Source organism: Stegodyphus dumicola, chromosome 9, assembly GCF_044657685.1.
Source record: "Stegodyphus dumicola isolate Sdum_Otavi_A_Nest chromosome 9, ASM4465768v1".
Taxonomy (NCBI): Eukaryota; Metazoa; Arthropoda; class Arachnida; order Araneae; family Eresidae; genus Stegodyphus; species Stegodyphus dumicola.
The window spans coordinates 151,628,173-151,651,748 of record NC_140776.1 but is presented as its reverse complement, the minus strand read 5'-3'; the positions used below and the strand labels follow the sequence as shown (position 1 = coordinate 151,651,748).

Genomic DNA, 23,576 nt, shown 5'->3' with positions numbered 1-23,576 from the left:
CTGAGAACGACCGAGCAGAGTCGGGAGCTGTACTCTGGTGCTTGCAGGGAAGCTGTCTCCACCGTGATAGCTGTGCTGATTGTGTCAGCGTGTTTGTAGTAGATCTTTGACTGTAAAATAAGTGACTTTGGAGCTGTCCTGATTAATATTGGCTAAATAAAGTGTGTTTGGATATTTCATCAAGTAGTGTCGTTGTTATTCACTCCAAATCCACACGAACCCCGTACGAACGTGAAGGAAGAAAATAACATAACAACTGGTGTCAGAAAAAAAAAAATGCAACAATATGTTCAAATTGTAGATATTTTGACACAAATCAGACGTTTTCTGAAATGATGCCAATTTGTTTCCATATTTCGATTCTACAACTCAGATTATGCCAAACTGCCAAATTTTGTAAAAATTGCGTGAATAGTTTCTAAAAAATTAGCTCTCCAAATTTTAGTTCCTCAGTGTTAATTGAATTTGGCATATATTTGTTACTATATCTTTTTTTTTACTAAACTTATTTTATTCTTCCTTTCACATTTCGAAATTTAAGTTCATTCCAAATAAAATTTGTCCATTATTTATGATTTATTTTTAAAATTTGTATTTTTAAATAATTTTTCAAAAAAAAATTTGGAGTATAACCCATAAAATTTTTAACATCATCTTGAAGTAGATGTATTTCTAAGCATACCTGCAAAAGAATTTTTTTTTTTAATTCAAAATTTCCTACGATATATGGGAATTTATGTACTGGCGCGTTTTGAAATTTAGCATATTTGTTATAAGCGTAACACCAAATTATGCACTTTGTTAAAATTATTTGAAAGTATGAACGATGATTATTTTTTTTTACCCCGGCTTGTCTACAATAAAAAAAGGGAAAAGAAAATAGGTTGCTTTAAATTAAGAAGTTCGCCAAGTGAATTATTCTTGGCAAGAACTGAAAAAAATACACTAAGTTAAATTTTTTAATATCTCTGTAAATTTCGCACCAAATTTTACAAAATTTAGTATTTAGGCATAATTTGAGTCGCAGACTAGAAATATGGAAAAACATTGCCATGTCATTTCAGAAAAAATTCCGATTTTATGTCAAAATACGTATATTAAAAAAACAATGCTATACATAAATCTAATATATATATATCGTAAGTCGCGCTTTTGAGACATGAAAAACGCAATTTGAATTTCGTCAATCGGCCCAGTAGAATGGGAGACATAGAACTGCCCTTTTTTTCTTTTTCTTCCCACCCCCCATTTTTATACATTGAGATAACGTTTGAAGGCAAGAATATGGAAAGTAATACAGACAAAAAAAAAAAGTTTGAGACTAGTAGTATCTATGGTAGTAATTAAAGAGATGAAATTCCTAATTTTTGTCTTCCTACTTTTTAAACCTGTTGTTTAACTTAGATATAATTTTTATACTATTGAGTTTTTTTATACAACAGAAACAAACATTCAATATTTTTAATAAATAATAAAATATCAATAAAAATATAATAAAGTGTTGATTTTCTTTCATTTAAGGAAAGCAAATGTATTTTATTTATTTATTTTTTATTTTTCTAAGCATTTCAATATTAAAATGTCTGAGTCAGCAAGTTTGAAAATGTGGCAGCACTGTAGTCAGCTGCGGCTGCATGGGCAAGATCACTGAATGCTGATAGTTATCCTTTATTTAATTCCAGCCAAATCAATGCATTTGCATTTTAAGGTTGGGGCTTTCTGCATTTGTAGTATAAATTTGAACCAATTAACCTTGGAATATCCTTCCCAATTCAGAGACTTTTTGAATGTTTTATTCTAAATAGCTTTTCCACACAAATTACAAATGCATAAAAATGTATTAAAATTGAAATTTTGGTATAATTGAAAGAGCATATGCATATTCTGTGCTTCCTTTTTCTTTACCAAATTTTCGATTTTTAAATAAATAATATATTGATTAAATATTAATATATTGGTGATGGCACATTTTCTTCTGCAGTTAATTAAAATATCTATGACAAATGTAGAATCTTCCAGAACATTCTAAATCTGAGTAAACTTTTGGTTCATATACTTGAATTATCTGTCTGTGAACCAAAGTATATGCAATATGAATTAGAACCCAGCTATGTTTTAGTAAAATTGTAATTTTATAATTAATGTGTGCATGATAATTCACTCACCTTGGAACTAAGATTTATGCAAATTAATGGATTTTGGGACTATAAGTTCTTTTTCAGTTTTGTTCATAGTTCTCTCTTTCTTTATTTTTGCATTAAATATCCATTGTTTGCACATTAACTAACTAAAACTATATCTTTATTTAATCAAAATTTGTTGAATACAAAACTGTTATATTTTTTAAATACAATTGTGTGTGAACAAAATGGTAATACAAGAGCAAAAATATAGGAGAGAGAAATAATAGAGAACATTTTTTTAGAAAGTAAAGAACTTTCTTTTGCATAGAAAATGCATATGAGAATTTAGTGGGGGAAAAAAAAAACTGTGTCCACACACCAGATAATTACTTTAAAAGTAGTTTTTCCACTCCATAAGTGAAAAAAAAAATAAATAAATAAAATTATTTACAAAAACTTTAACATTAAAGATTTTCTTATATTGAATCTCTATGCTAATATTGTGGTATATTTTGCATTTGCAAAGCTGGGTTATAAACACTTCAGAATGTACTAAAATAGAAATTTTGAATTTATTAAAAATGTATCTCGACTTCCCCCTTTTTCTTTACCATGCATTTTCTTTTTCTTCTTTCCCTCCCCAACCCTAAAAAAGTTTTTTTTTTTTTAAATGCATTTTTCAAGAATTCCTTATCTTGTTTGTTGCCATTGTAAACAAGTTAGTGTAACACCTGAAAAGCTGTAATCAGAATTAAAAGTGCTTTCATTTGAAAAGCTACAGAACCTTCTGGATGACTCAATACACATGAACATTTATGTTAAAAATAACTTTAAGATGTAACTATTGTAATTTTTCTTACATGTAGCTGGAAATAAATTTGAGGAGAATTTATAACATTTACTAAAAACTAGTACATCTTTGTAATAGTTTTTATTAAAACATCATTTGTGTCTTTTAGCAACCATAACTCCTTCAACAGTTTCAAAAATTCTGAATGTTATATCAAAGTATAACAAGGTAATAAAAATGTGATTAGCATGAATGCATTAAACTAGCTTCACTACAGTTTAACTTACTCTGAATTAAAGCTTTAAATAGTAACTTGATACATTTATTTTACATGATTGTACAAATGATTAAGGAATTCATGGAAAACAAAGTGTCATCAAATATGTTAAATAAACTATTTCCTATTAATTTAGCATATTAAATAGTTATTTAATATTTCTTAATCAACTTGTTGGCAAATTAGTTCATTTTACTGACCTTTTTTTTTTAAACAAAAGTATTAAGAAAAATATGTTAAACTGTGTTGACTCCTTTTACATAATAAAAATATTTGTTTATTCATTTCTATAAATCTCGAGGTTGTGCGTGCATCTGCCAAATTCAAGGACTGGATTTTTTTAACCTGTCTTAGCAAAACATCTATATAGTAACTAATGCTAAAGATAAGCCCACCAGTGGCCGAGCGGCAACATCGCTGAACACTGGTAGTTCGGTCTGAGGTTCGAATCCCACAAACGGGCTGCCTGCATGTGTGTTTTGGTGGTTTTCCCCATGTGTAACGTGTATACGAACCAGTTTCCCTTAAAAAGTCCTCCACAAAGGCATCTCTCCCCTTAAACAAATAGCCCTCGAGGCTTTGCCGTAATTAAAACAACCTAACCTAACCTAATGCTAAAGATAGCTAGCTGAACTCAGCTACCATATTTACTTGAAACTATTTGCTATATTTTTGTTCTAAAATTTAGTACAGTCTTCTAATCCAGTATTTAAGTAAATGGAATTCTAGAATGAGAAGGAAAGGGTTTAGCTGCATAGAATAATTGCACTGTTTAAATGCTAAATAAACTACACAGATACATACATATAAACATAATATAAGCACATAGCATACATGTAAACTGCATAACTACTGCTGATTATAATAGCCATGTCTAGTTGGGCAATTTCAATTGAGGTTTGCATTATGTAAGCTGGTTGCTATTATGCCTGAAAACAAACATAGTAATGCATCATTACTTTTTCTTCTTGTACTGTTGTAAAATATTGTATTTAATTATGTAGCTTTCATTCTAATTAGAACCATACTCACATCAAATATTCACTGACATTTCTTCCTTTCAAGATATTTTTTTTTTTTTAATATTTGCATATGAAAAGAGTTTCAGGTGGAATTTTTTTAATGTGGTTGCTAATTGTTGCTGTGAAATCAATAACTAAACAAGAAGCAATAAAATATTCTTCACACAGTACAATTATTACTAAGCAGTTTGCTGCAAAGAAATGCATCACAGTTCATCATCATGCCCATTATTTTTAATATTTGATATCTGTAAACTACTTTCTGTTTCTTAGAGTAAAATCTTAAAGAGCATTTCAGAAAATTTGAAAGCACAAAGGGGAAATTAGTATGTTCTGGCTGTTTTTGGCATTTTCAGAAGTATCAAGAAATGTATAACATGAACCAGATTGCTGTGCCTTTAATTTGTATTACACTCTAAAATTGTTTTATTCAGATTTTATTTTTTTTATTAATTTAGTTCTAAAATCTTGTAAATGTACAGTATGTTTGTAGTCCTAACTTAAATTTTGTATAATATAATATCAGTTTAACAATATATATTGTTTAACTGAAATTCAGACAGTCTGCTCAAATTTATCTGTACTTTAGGAAATTGTTTTGCTTGTTAAATATAAATACCTCAAAGTGTACTAGCATAAATAATACTGTGTCAAAAATATTTTTTTTTAATCTGACAAAGTAAATTTGACGTATGATCTATATTGATTCATGAGTTCAAGTTAGGACATTCAGCCAAGCTAACTGGGAAAATTTTGTTTCAGTTAGTGTCCAAGAAAATGGTCTCCTGCTACACAGTGAAGATAAACTTTCGTCACTTCACTGCAGGGAATTATAATCTTTCAAGCAAATTCCAGTCTAGACTTTTCAATTATGAAAGAATCATGCCTGTCTGGTAAATAGCAGGAGAAACTAAATAAGCATGGCTTGTATGTGTTTGAGCTTTGAAATATTTTTAGTATATGATAAATTTAAAAAAAAAATCATATAGGATTTAAATTTCCTTTCAACAGTTGAACATAATTGTCATAATGCTGTGTTATCTCTCTCAGTTTACTCAGAGTTTATAAAGTCATCAAATGTTATAAGAAAAGTTACGTTGCCAATTTCTTCGTATTATACTTCAGTTAATTTCAACTTATATGTTGGCAGAATTAACATATACAACTAATATTACATATTAATGAAGTTTTGTGCCTTGTTTAAATGTATTTTCCCTTATTATTTTTCTTTTCCTGGTATCAGGGAAACAACAGTATCGGATACAACTCCACCTAATTCACCATCTGCCTCACGTAAATCTCGAGAAGACAATGTTTTTAGTAGGTTAACTAGTGGATCATTTAGATTGAACAAGCCTGGTAGGTAAGTCCTTTTACAATAATTATTCATTTCTTATGCTCATAATTTCCAGATAAATCAATTCTGAAAAAAGTCATGCAGGACTGCATTTCTAGTCTGATTATTTTTGTAATATTTCTAAAATCATCAATTCCAAATTTAATCTGAATAATTCTCTAATTTTTTTATTATTTTTTTAAATAAGATCTTTACTTAACCCTTTGTAGTATGTTTTAATTTTGAAAAGTTTTGTATAAAAGATTGTAAGGATTATAGTAATTTTATTAACAGTTAAATTTTGAGTTAAACTCCTTTCCTGTCAAATTTTTAACTTTACTACTTCCAGCCAGAATGTAGTTTTAGAATCACATCCGAATACATAATGAGGAAGAGCGGTATTTAACCGCGAAGTTCTACTTGCTGAGTTAGAGAGAATCAGAGTTTCTGATAGTGCGCATCCCCTTTTTTGGCTACTCTCTCTCAAAGCTGTTATTATGCTCGGCCGTACTCAGGCCCTTGATAGCTTGATACAGTCAATTAGTGTTAAGGGGCCAACTCGGTTAGAATCTTTATAGCTTCAGCTATATCTCTGTAGTTTAGATTAGTTTTAGTTTACTTCTTAGTCTCTTAGTTCAAGCCCAAGTGTCGGCTTTTATTGTACATTCCAAGACGGAGTTCTGTTAAATCTTATCTGAATAATAAAGGGTTATTTACCCTTCTGTCTTGTTGTTTCTTGTTGCACAAACTCAAGTGATTATTTGCTTACTAGTTCTTAAGATTCTTCACATTCAACAGTAACTTAGTTTTACAAAGTGAGGAAGTCTACAAGATAGCTGTATATTAGTTACTATATTAAACTGTTATAAGAAAATGTAATTAATTTTATCATTCATATATTTTGTAAATCAGTATTATAATTGTAACTCATATGAAATGTGAACATGTGTCAGTAATTATAAATATTTAAATTCATTCAACTTGCTGTTAGAAGGTCAAAAGCCTTCTAAAGAGGGTGGTAGTAGGAGAAGATGGGTGGAATGGAGACCACTGAATCCACTTTCCAGGATTTTATGTCAAAATTTGAAGAATGCTTCCTTTTTGTCAAAGGTACAATTCATATGCCCTGGGCAATGTTTTCGTCATGATGAATGCTTAGTGGAATTTAGTAATACTAGGAAAGTGCCTGCCTGTTGGGGGGATGGCAATATCTGATGCTATTGAATAAAGCATTTCAAAACAGTTAAGACTTCATGCATGTTTAGAGAGCTTCCCATTTTTAAAATCACTACAAAAACAATCATATTTTTTTCACCTAGTTTTTGAATTAAATCAAGTTTTTGTATCATGTTGTACATAAATAAAAATACTAAAATAAGTGTTAAACAAAATATTGAAAAAAAATAGGAATAATATAAAAAAATAATAAATATCCTATTTATTTTCATTTTAATTGTACTATATTAAGTTATATTTTGTATTTTAAAATCATGGATGAATATCAGTATTTATTACTTAACTTTATAATTATTAACTTCTAAATCTATCAAATCACCATCTTTATCCAGTCTCTAAAGATGATTTTCTAAACTGTTTTACTATATTTTTATCATGAACAGTTTAAATTAAAACTTGGTATTTTTGAATAGCTATCATAGAAGTATCCTTTAAGTTATTTCAAAAAATAATTTCTAATTATTATAAATTAATTTTAGCATGTTTTGCAGATATAAATGAGTGTGAAGTAAGTATTTTTCTCCCCTCTTCTTTCAGTGGAGTTATCATTCCTTTCTCATCCAAATTGAATCTTACAAAAAATTTGCCTCTTGTGTGCACGCATACAGCTGAAGGTCATAGCAGAGCTATATTGTCTCTTACTGCCACTGATGATGTGCTATTCAGTGGATCAAAAGGTAATAAATGAACTGTAATGTGCATGGATTTTCTTGTTTGTGATTATTTAAATGTATGTGAGCATAGCTCATCCTGTATTTTTAATTATTTTAGATCGCACTGTCAAAATATGGGACTTAGGTACAGGAAAAGAAATCCAAAGTCTAGGTGGTCACCCAAACAATGTATGTGTTGTACGCTACAGTGAATACTCACGTTTAGCATTTAGTGTATCAACTGCATTTGTCAAAGTGTGGGATGTCAGAGAAAATCCAGCAAAGTGCATTCAAACACTTAGGTATATTGATTTTATTAATACTATGCCAGCAGTTTCAGTTCTAAAGAGAAAATTACTTTGATAATTTAAGAAATATAATGCATAAATTTTTCATGTGATGAATCAGCATATCATTCTTATAAAATGGTTATACTTTACAAGTAGAAATTTAGAGGTTTCCAATTTATAAATAATTAACTTCAATCATATTTTTATATCATGGCTGTCCTTTTATTTGATGTGTTTTCACAATAAATGGGCAGTTCTTTTTAGAACCCAACTACTGCTGAACTGTTTGACTGTAAGAAATAAATTCATCCTTTTGCTCAGTTTTGCCAGTTGTTTTATTAATGGCTTTGTAAGGTAGCTTCACATTTTCCTCAAATATCAAAACATATTGTCACCAATATTAATACAACGTGATTAATTTTTCATGTTTTGAAAATCTGATAGAAGAAAATATTATGCAATCTTCAGTTAGATATGAGTATAATCTTTGAGATTATTATTTATTTATTTATTTTTAATTTGGAATTATGAGTGTAGAAAGGATATAACTCAGTGTCTTTAATCAGCATTTCTCAAACTGTGGTCCTCAAAGCCTGCCCTTGTAGTACTCAAAGACTTGAAAAATATCCTATTTGTTATCAAAATTAAGATCTTATATAATTTCTTGTCGACGATTTGTGCTAAGTACCCTGGCATATCTTTCAGATGTATACCTAAAACTAAATGAACTACATCTTTGCCTATAATGTGTAAACTAAATCTCTATGTAATTTTGACTTTTGTCTATGCTCATGAGAAAGTAAAGGATTTGAGAAGAAACTTGGTTTGTGGGTTAGTGTAAAACAGAAATTTTTCACCATTTCCAGCATGAGAATCTTTCTTGGTAAAAAAATGATATCGATATTGGGAAAGAATTATGCAATGACATATGTTTGCATGTCAAAACTCTGGTCACAATTTGAAACTTATTTCCCAGATGGTACATATAATGTGTTTTCATGGCTTCTTGATCCTTTCCCTTGCAACTTTGAAATAACAAATTGTCATTCAGTTAAAGTGAAATTTCAAACAGAAGCTATGAGTAATTTCTGGACCTCATTGATTGTGAAAACGGAATATAGTGAACTGTACAATAGTGCTTTAAAAATTATAAACAGTTTGCTTTTGTATATCTGTGTGAAAAAGTGTTTTTGGACAAATAAACAGTATTGAAATCAACTTGATATAAGTACCAGTCTGACACTTAAGCTTACTACTGTATATTTAAACATATAATGCAAGAATCAGCAAGTTCATTCTGCTGATTCTAGCTTAGGTGGTGGTGGTGGTGGTGGTGTATTTAATTATGACAAAGCACACTAGGGCTATCTGCCTGAGGGAATGGATGCCTTCATGGAGGACTTTCTAAGGGAAACTGGCTCTTATACAAGTTACACATGGGGAAAACCACGAAAACACCCATGCAGCCAGTCCGTTCGCGGGATTCGAACCTCGGACCGAACTACCAGTGTTCAGCGTCTTTACCGCTGGGCCGCTGGTGGGCCTATGATTCTAGTTTAGGATACCGACTTTTATTTACTTATTAGTTAATAAAGTAAAAGATTATACAAACTCTGATGACCTTGAATTATTAAAAACAAATGTAATATTTCTTCTTTTAATTACTTCATTGTTTTCCCTGAGACAAACTCATTGATTTTAAAAGTGTTGTTAGTAACTTTGGACCATTTATTAATTCTAATAATACAAAAAGGCAAATGGCCATCATAAAGACCCAAATAATATTGTAAGTAAAATATATGTATTTTGTTAGAGTTCAAAGCTAGTCACTTAGTTTTCAAATTGACGAGTCTGTCTGGGTGGAATACCGAAGTTGTTAACTTAATTGATTAATACCAATACAAAATAAATTTTTAATTAAAACAAAAATATATAACCTTATAAGAAATTATTAAAAAATTTTATAATTAATTATAAGATAAGATCTATTATTATTGTCATCAATAAGAAGTTTGTACTATTAATTTATATGTAATCAAAAACTGTTTATTTTTCGCCAAAGAATGTTTTTCATTTCAATAACTACAAATAGATATGAAGTGAGATTATTTATTTCATTATATATAACTTGACATAAGATGAGAGCTGGATTAGGGAAGGCACCAATTCGCATTTTTGGAAAACTGCTGCGTAGATGACTGCAATGTTTACTGTGCATAACTAGTTGGGTTGTTAAAACATCATTTTATTTTCAGGACATAAACAGTTCTTTGGTATCACATTCTGTAGACATCACATAGTGCAATAGGTGCAGTCTGCACCACAGAATTTTAAATATGGAAATCGCATTGTTACAACAGCTGAGGTGGCCAGGAGGTTAATTACATGCTTCAGTGGCAAGAGCAAGCAGCAAAAAAGGTTGGCTGCTGAAGTATTTATTATAGTTCAGAAATTGAGTTCTCGATAGCGACTGTACAAGAGTTTTTGCAGGTCACAGATATGATGACACAAAATGATGCAATGTGTATTCTTAAAGAGGGGATGTACTTAAATTGAGAATTTAAAGATATGAATTTGGGTTTGCTATTTTATATTTTACATATTCCCACTTCAAGCAGAAAAAGGGTTCACGATAGAAGAGCCTTTTAAGAAAGAAGCATTAGAGTATTAGCAAAGGAAGGGAAATTTTGTATGTTATTTACAGTTTCAATGAGAAAGCAAATAAATTGTTTCAAGATGTAATTTAGGAATTCTAGAACAAAATATGATTCTGTAAATTAAATTTAGAGTCCAGTTTGAAAGTCTCTAGAATAGAAGTTCGGTAAGTTCTTTAAACATTTTTCCAAATAATATAAAAATTGTCCTGAATTGAGTATCTATTTTCCATGAAATAATTAAAAATGTTCAAAATTCTGAAGATCATATCATTAATTTTAGTCTTTTGTAAAAACTAAGTGTTATCATTAATATAAAATTAAAATGCTTCTACCACATACTTATGAAATTCTATTGTAGAGCATTGCAGATATAGACATTAATATGCAGAAATAGACAAATACAGTGCTATATAATAATAAACTCTGATGAAAAAAATGGCAGGCCCTCTACGAGCAAATCAGCATAACTATTTGTTGATGGCTGTGGAATGCTTAAATATAGTTGACATAAAAACCTCTCTTCCTTATACAAGATAACTAGCTTTTAGTAGTGTATAAAAAAATCAATGTCTCGATTTATTTTTATAGTTATAAAATTCTTTATATTACATACTTGAAAAAATAAATACATGAAATTAAAATTCAAGTTGAGACGAATAACTTGTGTACTCAAGTTATGTCTTAGAAATTTAGTAAACAGAATTTTACATCACCCTGCAGTCACAATAGTAAAAAATATTTTTAGATAAAAAGAAGCCAAATTGAGAGAAAGAAACAGATTTGGAAGTTCACATTTAAGGTTTTAGAATCTTCGTAATTATTTAGGAAAGGCCTTTTAAAATTTTTCACAAAATATTACAAACATAAAAATTTTGAATATATCCATTAATTATTTAATGGATGGATGTATTCAACATTTTTATGTTTGTAATATATCCATTATAATATATCCATTAATTATTGTAAATTATCTTACTTTGAATATATCCATTAATTATTGTAAATTATCAAAACAAATTTCAAAATTTTATAATTAATTTTTATTCTATCGAACATCATTTGAAATAGTTTTACTGAAATTATGATATTTATTATTATTTAGACATTTCTAATTGACATATTTTGTACAAAACTAGAAGACCCCACAGCTTTCTTTAAATACTAACATATCCAACTTATGGGCAAACACTTGAACTAACCTGGTGGTCCGCATCAGTGACCAAGGGAAATGCTATGGCAGTTATTTGAAAAAATGTCAGATTCCTTGTTTTAAGGCAACTGGCCTTTAAAACATTACATTTTATATTTTAAAAAATTAAACGTATTCACTCCATTATATAATAATAATAATTTTCAAAGGATCAAAGTTTTAAGGGATCCTTCAAAGTTTTATCTTTTAATATATTCTATGTTAAAATAAAGTTACCCATTAATTTTAACATTCATTGAGCACATTTTCATGTAACTTATCTGTATTAATTTCACTTCTTAATTACATTACTTATAATCAGTTTTATGATAATTATTCAGTTTTTAAAATTACTAACATTTTTATTCATAATAACATTATTCAATATCAAACATTTAATATTTGCTATAATAATATTCAAAAACCACTATTTGTTTACCAGTCTATTTGTCTACCAGTTTTTCAAATTATTTCATTTATTTAAAAATTTCAAGAGAAATTCAAAAATATAATTATTTATCTTAATAATCTTCTTAAAAATAATTTAAATATCTTAAAACCCATTATTTAATTTTATCAAGCATAATTATGAAAAGTTAAATCTTCTGATGCCATAAAATTTTAGTTTGATATTTTCATCAAACAGTGCTACTTTTTTAAAAAAAGAAGAAGCAGATATTGCTTGCATGCAAAATTGTTATTTATTGCATTATTATTATAAACTGGTACTACAAAGCTATTTAGGGAAAGATAAAATTTTATCTTATCAGCCATTTTAGTTGTACATAAGTCAACGTACTCTATATACATAAAAGCATAGTAAGTTTCATGCTGCTTGCATTATTAGCTATGTAATAGTTGTGGAATACATTGCTTCAAAATGGACTATCAAACTAAGTGTAATGTAGCAGGAAAGAGTAGCATGCATAATCATATATTTGATTAATCTTTAGAAAAAGTGTTCGCAAGAATGCAGATGTAAGAGAATAAGTGCAGAATTAATCATCTTACAACTGTTCAATTGATCAATCAACACAATGGTTCATTTACACTCTTTTGCAAACAAATCGAAACACCATGAAGGAAGTGATTGTTTTTGATGAAACTGAATATGTGTATAACTCATACACAGACAATAAAATGATTAAAAAATCAAGGTCATAGCACCTGTTCATGGCTCACAATCACCCATTGAGTGTTCAAATTAGTAATTGGTCGAACCGACCCTGGCGACAATGTATGCTTGAATTCCTCGAGCCAAGGAGTGGTAGAGGTTCCTAATGTCATCCTGCGACACATTTTACCAGGCATTCATTCATCAGTTGTCTCTCCAGATCTGTGATATTTTGTAGTACCCGAATCTGGCGGCCCACTATGTCCCAGATATGCTCGATTGGTGAAAGGTGTAGTGACCTTGCTGGCCAAAACTATTAATCACACGAAGACAGTCTACAGATATGCGAAAATGGCCCCAAAATGATGTGTCACGAAGGGTAATGCAACTGGCTGCAGGAAGGTATCAACATATCGGTGAGCTGTTACAGATGTACAAAGGATGACTAAAGATGGCCTGCTGTCATAAAAAATAGCGCCTCACACCATCACACCAGGGGTTATGGCTGTATGCCTTTTTAAAACAGAGGCTGATTGGAACCACTGGCCCCGTCTTCTACAGGCACGAACACGATGGTCATCTGCTTTAAGAGTGAAGCGGGATTCATCGCTGAACACTACACGATGCCAGTCTTATGGCAGCCATGATGATCGGCTGTGACACCACTCCAGACGAATCCGTCGATGTTGTGGCATCAAAGGCAAACATCTTAAAGGCCTCTGTAAGCATAACCCTGCCTAAGACAAGTGCCGTGAGATGGTGGACGGTACCACGGGAGGCATACACGGAACAGTTGACAATGATACCATTGGGGCAGTTCGGGCCTGGTGAACAATCATCCTATCTTGCCTCACGTTTGTGCTCCTTGGCCTTCCAGAGCCTTCATTTCATCGGCAGTTTCCTTGTAGCAACCATTGCTGCCAAAACCTTTGCACAGTAGTGTCTGACTGCTGCAGGTAGCGGCCTATTGCTCAGTATGACCACCCAGCTTCACGCAACCCTACAATGCACGTTCGAAGTATTTTTAGTTGTCTGTAAGGTCTTTGATATCGTCATAATGGCATCTTTAGTTGCTTCTTTATGAAATTACAATGGCAGCAACAAAAAAAGATAAATATTCCACCTCTGTTACTAGTTTTATACTTTGCAAATTTCTCACTAGAATTGTGTGCTATGATCGCAATTCCTGTTCATTTGCCTTGAGACTTTGATCATTTGCATGTTCGATCAAGATGCTTTTGCATACCAAATTTCGTCACAAATGCAAAAGTCCTTCTTGGTGCTTAGATTTTTTTTTGCAAAAAAGTGTGTATTCAATTAATAAATGGCATATAGTTCAGCATGTTAATATAATCTTTCATCTTTTCCATATGAGGTAATGTTTCCTTTTTGTATTGCAGTAAATATCAGTTTTCCCATTAAGTAAAATATGTTTCATATTAAACATTCTGTATGTATCTTATTTTAAAATATTCAAATTTGCCATTATTTATTGGTTGTAATTCATTCACAATTACATTATTTCACCTTTTTACTCTATAAATTTCAAATTTTATTTCATTATTAAATTGAAATTTAATTGTACAGCTAAATGATGTCCATAGAAAATGTTTCCTTTTTGCTATACAGTTTTGGAATTATATCTTTTATTTCAGTTCTTCTGGTCTTTCAAATTCGGGTACGCCAACTTTAAATACACCGTCCAGAACATTGCAGATGCCGCAAGGAGAAACTCAGATACATGACATAGCTCTTAATCGTTATGGTACTACGTTATTTTCTGCTGCTAGTAATATTGTTCGCATATGGGATTTGAGAATGTAAGTTTCTTGTTCTTTTCCTTTTTTTAATTTACCTCAGTTTTTTTATTATTATTATTATTATTTTTTTTTTATTTATTATTATTTTTTTTTTAATTTTATTTTATTTGCAAACAGAATTTTTGTCTTAAAGATCAGTTTCTACAATGAAGCTTTAATTAAACAGTCTGCCATAAAGTTGCCTCACAAGGTTATTCATTTCAGTAACTGAAAAAAAAGTATTCAATTATTGAAGAGCCATGCTTAACTTTTATCTTTGGTATATGAAATTATTTAATGGAATGTACTAATGTGATTAATGAGAAGCGAATTTTCTTATGTTAGATACTATATCGTTTTATATTTCTCAGAGGTGAAGCAATTTCACTGAAGCATATTTGTAAAATAATGAATAATTAACTAGCATTGCAGTATCTCATTTATGTGTTCCATTCATTTTCTGGACCTAATTATGGATTTCAAATCCTCATGTTTATCAGATTATTCTATCATCTTAAGCACATTTAACCCAATCATGTGCAAAAATTATTTGCATCAATAATGTGACACAATGTAGTGTATATTCCAGCACTTAATTTCACATAGCATAATGATGGCATATTAATTATATTGTAGCATATCGAAAAACGTAAGATAAAAATATATATCATGATATGTATTAGTTCAGGTTCAAAATATTGATATTTCCTGAGATATTAAAAACAAAAACTTCCTATTTACATGATTGCCTTATTTGTCTGTTTGCATTTTTTTATTATATATAAAATTTTGTTAGGTATAAAGCAATTGGAAAATTAAGTGGAAGCCATCAAGCAGCAATAATGTGTTTGGCTGTAGATAATGAAGGACTGGATAAAAATATTGTAGTAACAGGATCCAAGGATCACTATATTAAAGTATGTTAATATGTTTCTAAATGTACTTGCAGTTTTTTTTTTTTTTTTTTTTTTTTTTTTGTTTTGTTTTGTTTTTGAGTATTTCTTTATCATCATATAATAATAAAATTTATTTATCTAAATTTGTAAAATTTAGTGATGTTATATGAACTGTCCTATCATATGATATGGCTGTTAACTATGATAATCTTTTTGTCATAAGTCAAATGAAGTGGATCAATAAAATGCTCATTATTTAGTTATTATTATTTAGTTTCTTTAAAATTTATTTATTTATTATTATATTTATTATATTCCTTATTAATATTATTTAGTTTATTATTATTATTTATTTATTATTAGTTTCTTTTAGTTTATATTATTAGTTTATTATTTAGTTTCTTTAAAAATAAATAAAGAATATGATACTTTCCTGTTAATTGCATTACATTAGTTTATTTTTTTAGTGTTGCATCTCATATAAAATTTAAACAGTGCCATGGATTTTGTTCTCATTAGCCTCAAAAAGAAAGAATGAGGTGCAAAAGTACTGTAAATTATTGCTAGACTAAAGAAAAGCTTTGATTTTTCTGAAGTAATTTGGACATATATGAAGAATGGAAGTAGAAGAATTTATGTTGCATGAAAAATGTAGTTTTCTTGAATAATATTCAACTATGAATAATAAAATGAACAATAGTATATCATCAAAATAGTATATCATAAATTATATCATCAAAAATATTGCTGGGAAAAAAACAATTTGCACACACACACACACAACTGTGCACAACATTCTAAATCTTATGCAAAAATTTCTTATCCATGTTCTTAAAAAAGTTCTTCATAAATTACAAAAGAAAGCATAACTATCATTCAAGAATGCTGTTTAATAATTCCTTGGAAATACTAAACCGACAAACTATAAAAGCATTATTCAGAAGATGAAACTTTAACAAAAGTTGATATGCCTAATGTCCTTAAAATTGTCTTTCATGTGTATTTTTACCTTAATTTCATTTCCAGTAATATGGAAGCATAGTGATGAACATGGTAAATGATTTTACTGGTCATGAGCATTATTATCACGCACCAATCATTTATGTCTGTGACTGGTTCACCAAGAGAAATGTACCTGATGAATAGTAGAAACACGGAGGGGAAGAAGATACTTACATAAGACACTGATATATTTAAAATGTTTTTTTTTTTTTTTTTTTTTTTTTTTTTTGGTTGCAAAATGGAAATTACTTGCAGCACAACATATGCGAGTATATTGTTGTAAGATGACATCATATTGCATTGTCATAATGTGTGGAACAAATCCTCTTTTCAAATAAAATTAAAAACTTTGACATCAATTTCATTATTTTTGTTTACTCTGCATTCGGTATAAGTGATATGTCAGTTTCAAGTGAAAAACAGAATTTAAACAAATTTTTTTTAATTTCAGTGTTTATCAAAATATTGCTTTTTGCTTAACTGTTTTCAAGTTAATATATACTGCTGGCTATTAAAATTGCAACACCATGAAGGGAAGCAAATACAAAAAAGATATTTATTGCACGTAAACAGTATGGTATGAAGACAAAATGATTAAATTTGTAAGCATTTTGGAGGTTTACAAGGATGCGAAATTAGTATAAACAGCTGCCACCCCTGCCAGCTAAAACAGCCCTTACCCCATTAGGCATGGAGTGAAATTGGGCTTTGATAACAGAAATGGGAAACTCATTCCATACTGCTTCAAGTCTATGCCACACTTCCTCAACTGTATTAACTGGAGAGGGATGGCGGGCCACTCTCTCAGCAACTCATGACAGAAGTTTTCAATGGGTGACAGATCCGGAGACCATGGAGGCAAGGGCAGCAGTCAAATACCCTGTGTATCAAGGAAGGTCAGAACATGTGGTCTTGCATTATCTTGTTGGAACATGGTGTTTGGGGGCCTCAAAGATAGGGCACAACCACGACGTAAGATGTCAGAAATGTACCCATCTGCGTTCAAATTATCATTGATATGAACTAGAGATGTGTGTATTGTGTACCCAATGCATCACAGCAGGTGCAAAGTCCCTATGCCGATATGAAATGCAAGCAGGCGATGTGGAGTCTCTTCGGACATTCCAGACATGTATATGGCCATCAGAATACTGCATGTAGAGACATTGTGCCACTCGTGTATCCAACTTTGTCGTTTGGAGCGCCAGAGTCGTCTTTTCTCTCTATGCTGTATTGTCAAGGGAAGCCGAAGTAATGTGCATGCTGCTGCAAACATTGACGCACCTTACGAGCTGATACTGGATGTGCTGCAAACATGCCCATCTCCTGACTAATGGTCCATGATGTGGTCATACAGTCTTGCAGGGCTGACCTTACAATATGTCTGTCCTCTCTGACATTAGTAATAGAAAGGCGTTTACAGTGTGGCTCTCAGCAATCCACTGATTCCATATTCGCATAACAGTGGTCGGATGTCGACCAGTGAGATTGGTGATATCACAGAATGATAATCTACACTTTTGATAGGCAACAATCCTCCATCTGTTGAATTTTGAAACTTGCTAGTAATCATTTCCTCTTCTTATTCGAGGCATAAAACGATATTCTGAGCAAACTCCAACCTTTACAAAGCACTTTCTGCATGAGATATCCACTACACAACATTTCTTTTATGCAGTCTTTCAGATGTCGTTTCTTCCTCCTGCATCTTCTAAATGTGCTGAAATACTGATCATTTGCATATCCCATCTTCTTCCTTTCACATGATTTTGACATTCATCAGATCATTCCTTCCTGGTGTTGCAATTTTAATGGCCAGCAGTGTATATAAAATACTATAACAGTAGAAAAATATGTTTTTCTTGTGTTCCTAATCCATATAGGTTTTTGAAGTCACTGGTGGTACCCATTTAGCAAAAACTAATCTTAAACCACCTCACTATGATGGAATTCAGTCCCTTGCTATGAGTGGAAACATCTTGTTCTCTGGGTCAAGGGATATGTGCATTAAAAAGTGGAACCTCAAAACTGGAAGTCATATTCAGGTAAGATTATATACATCACTTGAATATATATTTTGGTAACTAAATTAATACAAATTCTTTATACTCATAATGTGTGAATGTGTGTAAAATTCTGGATTATTGTGACTATTGAGTAATTAGTGTTTTTTTAATAGCACGGAATTTAAAAAACAAGGATATATTATTATTATTATTATTATTTTAAGCTCATGTTAAGGTTTTAGTTACTTTTCATTATGATAAATAGTGTTAGTTGTACTTTAATAGGAAAGTGAAGAAGAATACATATTTTATACATGAGATATTTTAAATACATGCAGTTTGCAATATATTTCAGTAAATAAAATGTCCTATCTTTATATCTCCTAAGTCATAACTACAGAAATTTGTGCTACTGAAATATAATTGATTGGCTGCTAGGGAGAAGATTGTTTTGTTTAAATTCAAATAGTTGTTGCATATGCTTCATTTTTGTATTGATGCTTTCCTAGCTGCTCTTGAACTAATTCGGATTTAGTGCATGCTAACTAGCATTATATTCTTAGCCATGTTCTTGACTGCTTCTTGACTATTAGGAAGAACGTTACATATTTCCTAGTATAAGAATTTCTTTAAACTGAACTATTATTTTGGAAAATAAGTGCAACTTAATTTAATCTTTATTTCAGTCACTGATATGGAAGTCCTTTATTCAGATATTAATCTCCAAAACCGTTTTAATTACAATACTTGCAAAATACATGTGATAATGTTGTTTATTGGAAGAAAAGAAAAAAAATATAAGGCAATATATTTCCAATATTTAATATTGGAAAAGTCTGCAGAAGTATTGAAAGGAGAAAGACACTGAGTAATGGGAAAAAAATGAGAATCTGTTAGCATAGCACCAAAGTAAGAGATGTCATGCCATGTCCAATCCAAGTCATTATTTTAATCATTAAATGAAGATATATTGCAAAAATTCACTTCAGTGTTAAATAAAACGAAATGTAATTTGAATTTTGAATGAAAGAAATCATTTCTAGGTGCAATATGGGCTAATTTTCAAGAATCCGAGTGTGGAATTTTACAAGTCTGAGCTTCTTAATCTCTGCGTTATTCAATAACCACATTAAAAAAATGTTTTAAAATGTAGCAGATGTTATAAAACCGGTCTGATCCTTATCAGTCTTAATAAAATGTGATTTTCTATCATTTTAAAAGTATCCTAATTTTGTTTCAGATGGGTTTCCATGAGTGTTTAACAATTTTTGTCTTTGTAGAAGTAGATGATTCCAAATCTGCTTTGTTGGCTTGTTTATCTTTAGTGGGTAATTATTTCACAAGACTGTATTTAATTACATGTTATTTTATTATATACAACATGCATCATCACTCTCATACACACATATCAGTACAAGTAGGAGCATTCCCGTCTTAGTTCTGGTTTACAATAACTTTGCATGCTTGTGATGCTTGGCGCTGTACCAGCTTTAAGTTCGATTATTAATAAGTTCTCAAAACACCACATTAAGTTTACTCAACAGTTTGAGGAACAGTTTTTCCTCCATTATTACTATGTAATAGTTGATTTTTGCTTGAATAGGACTCGCATTCAGTGCATTCTGTGATAGAAAATTGCAAATTGCATTAATTTGTGATGGGGATTGAAGCACCTCTTGGGCATGGTTGGGGAGGGCTTAGCACTATGTTATATTCATTTGTGTGCTCATTCTAGGGTTCTCTTAAAGAGAGTTCATTCATTTCTTCTGTAGTTTTCGGTTTAATGAATAGTATGCATTCATTGAATCCCAAACTACAGAACTACCACTACTTCTTCGCAGTCTAAACTAGAGGCAAATATGCTTAGACAAATCTTAGTCTGCAGGCAAATATGTTCTCTAAGCTAGAGGTTGATATACGGCTTCTACCTCTGGCGTGTGGTCATCTTTGACAGGTTCATGCTTTGCTGTCACAAAATTCTTTTGGTAATGATATAGTGTGATTCATCCTGTCGGATGTGTTCATGTCCTTGTGACTCTCATGTATATTATTGTACTAACATGTTCTTCACCAGATTTGATTCAGACTCAGTCTGTTTGTCATTATTGTGCCGAACAGAACTGTAGATAATATATTTAGAATGTAGAATGTGTTGCCACTTAGATATTTGCCATTCCTGACCCACCAATTTTTCTTAAATCGTACCTAACTGGAGTTTGAATACTAGAAAATTATTTTTTGTAATGAGTTCAACTTTGATATAATTTCTGTATTTTAAGATCTAGTGTACTTTTTTTTTCAGTCATTGAACCAAGCGCACAAGGATTGGGTCTGTGCTTTGAGTTTCCTTTCTAACAATAGCATGTTGTTAAGTGGATGTAGAGGAGGATTCTTGAAATTGTGGGCAGCAGACACTACACAGCTTATAGGCGAAATAAAAGCACATAGTGCACCAATTAATGCAATATCGACAAATACTAATGCAATTTTTACTGCTTCCAGGTAAGTAACATGTTACAGTTATTATATTTTTCATGTTTATACAGTCAAAAGTCTTTAATCCGGAATGATCTATAATCCGGACCTCAAAGCTACAAACTTTCTGTGCCTGCATATCTACGCTTAAGCATAATACGTTTACGCATGCACATTTAATGTAAAATGGACGGTATAATCTAAGCTAAAATTATCTGTTTCAGTTAATGTTGCAGATTGCGTTGTTTCTTAATCTTCTAATTGGATCCGGCTTATTATTTTTTGCAGACTGTTAGAGCAATTTTATAAAAGTAAGCTTAAATTTTCGATTATGTCAAAAAGAATTTCCGATTCCGGAGCTACCAAATGATCTACAAAGCGAAAACATGTTTCGATGTTCATCAAACAAAAAGTGGAATTGCTGCAAAAAATGGATAAAGACATATCCTTTGATTCTCTAATCATTCTGAAATATGTTTATCAATTTCACGCTGCTCTGCGAGGGGGGTGGACATTGCGGAATGCAATGAACTGGAAGTTGATCTGTCAGCACTATCCTTATCTTCAGGGCAGATGTTTTTATTTTATTCGGCTTATAATTCCTTATTAAATGTAGTATTTCATCTCGATGTACTCTGTCTTTGATATGATTTAAATCAAATTCCTCGTCATTATAAATATCATGAATACACATCAAATAGTTTTCTGGTTGCAATTTTCTAATTTCGACTATGCATAATGTATGCTTTACGAATGCGCGCGTTGAAAGAAATGTTTAATGAAGTAAACAAATAAATATAAAGCTTTTTTTTTTTTTTTTTTTTTTTTTTTTTTTTTTTTTTTGTAAATTTTGATACCCTTTAGATCATAATTGCTTTTTATTTCATAAATTAGTTTCATATTTTTAATTTTATAATTTCTGCATGCCATCTTAGATTTAAACTGATGATCTATAATCCGGAAAACCGATAATCCAGAGTCTTCGAAGTCCCAACGAGTCCAGATTAAAGACTTTTGACTGTATTTATCATATTGAAAGTATAAATTCTTGATTATGAAATTTACTACTTATTTTCAATTTAATTTTGATAGTATAATGAGAATATAATTAGCTTTTGTCTGCTATTTTTATTATACTTTTTAAACGTGCAGGAGAAAATATAATAGGATAGTAAAATATTTAAAAGTGTTTGAAATTAGCAATAAAATTGTTCAAACGTTTGCTGTATATGAATCTGAAAAATGTTATTTAGATAGAAGAAACTATTAACTATATTCTCCTTTGTTTGAGTATAAGGAAGGAGGTAATTTTATCTTTTGTTGATGTTGGGAACAATAATACTTTCTCTCTTTCAAACCTGTATACTTATTTTATGTTACTTCTGTAACTAATTCTAAGAGAACTTAAAAATACTTTCATTTATGCTATGAAAATCAAGATTGTAATGAAAGCTGCAGAGAAAATTCATTATTTTTCCAAAAACTGCTGCTATGAATATTCATAAATTCATCTATTCTAAAAGCCAATTTTAAAAAAATGGGTGGGGGAACTTATGGCCTTTTGTCAAAGATGTTTCATAGGAGCTAGATTTTAAGGTTATAGGTGAAAATGTCATGGAGAAAACAGTGCAAGATGAAAACATTGTGTGAGAAAAGAAAGCAAGGAGAATAGATCACTATTCTAAAACTTTACTGTTGAAAGAAAGCAGTTAAGAAACTTAGCAGTTTTAAAACATCGTTGTTGAAAATATTATGGTAAAATAGACTGCTGGCCATTAAAATCGTAACACCATGAAGGAAAGTAAATACAAAATAATAATAATAATAATAATTTTTACTCAATTGTAATTTTTACTTAATTGTAATAATGGCATGAAAACAAAATGATTAAATTCATAAGCATTTTGCAGGTTTACAGGGGTGCAAAATTAGTAGAAACAGCTGCCACCCCTGCCAGCTAAAACAGCCCTTACCCCATTAGGCATGGAGTGAAATTGGGCTTGGATGAGAGAAATGGGCAACTCATTCCATGCTGCTTCAAGTCTATGCCACAATTCATCAACTGTATTAGCTGGAAAGGGGTAGCAGGCCAGTCTTTCAGCAACTCATGACCAGATGTTTTCAATGGGTGACAGATCTGTGGAGCATGCTGGCCAGGGCAGTAATTGAATATCCTGTGTATCGAGGAAGGTCAGAACACGACGTGCAACATGTGGTCTTGCATTATCTTGCTGGAAGATGGCATTTGGCAGGCCTCAAAGATAGGGCACAACCACTGGACGTAAGATGTCAGAAATGCATTCAAATTACCATAGATAGAAACTAGAGATGTGTGTGTCATGTACCCAATGGCTGCCTAAACCATCACACCAGGTGCAGGGCCCCTATGCCGATATCGAATGCAAGCAGGTGACATGCAGTCTCTTCAGAAACTCCAGGCACAAATACAGCAACAGAAATGTATACGCATCAAAATGCTGCATGTAGAACCGGGACTCGTTTGAAAAGGCAACTCCTGTACCCAGCTTTGCCGTTTGGCACACCAGAGTCTCTCTCTAGGCTTCATTGTCAAGGGAAGCAGGAGTAATGGTCACCATGCTGATATTCTGCAATTAAAAATTCCGAAGGTAATGATAAAAACTTCCCCCAAAGTTAACTTACTACACGAAAACCACGATCCAAATCTTAAACTCCACTGACAGCCACATACT

The 23,576-nt window shown here is 30.9% G+C and overlaps 1 protein-coding gene across 2 annotated transcripts in view; it reads left to right on the top strand.

The window, feature by feature from the left end:
- LOC118200349 (kinesin-like protein KIF21A) overlaps positions 1 to 23,576 on the top strand; it is a 156,750-nt gene that overhangs the window by 119,252 nt on the left and 13,922 nt on the right. For both annotated transcript variants that reach the window (XM_085824243.1, XM_035372309.2), the window contains exons 30-36: positions 5,456 to 5,575; positions 7,322 to 7,461; positions 7,556 to 7,739; positions 14,343 to 14,507; positions 15,283 to 15,403; positions 18,268 to 18,429; positions 20,693 to 20,892. In XM_085824243.1, coding sequence (XP_085680369.1) covers positions 5,456 to 5,575; positions 7,322 to 7,461; positions 7,556 to 7,739; positions 14,343 to 14,507; positions 15,283 to 15,403; positions 18,268 to 18,429; positions 20,693 to 20,892 — 1,092 coding nt within the window. The remainder of the gene's footprint in view (positions 1 to 5,455; positions 5,576 to 7,321; positions 7,462 to 7,555; positions 7,740 to 14,342; positions 14,508 to 15,282; positions 15,404 to 18,267; positions 18,430 to 20,692; positions 20,893 to 23,576) is intronic.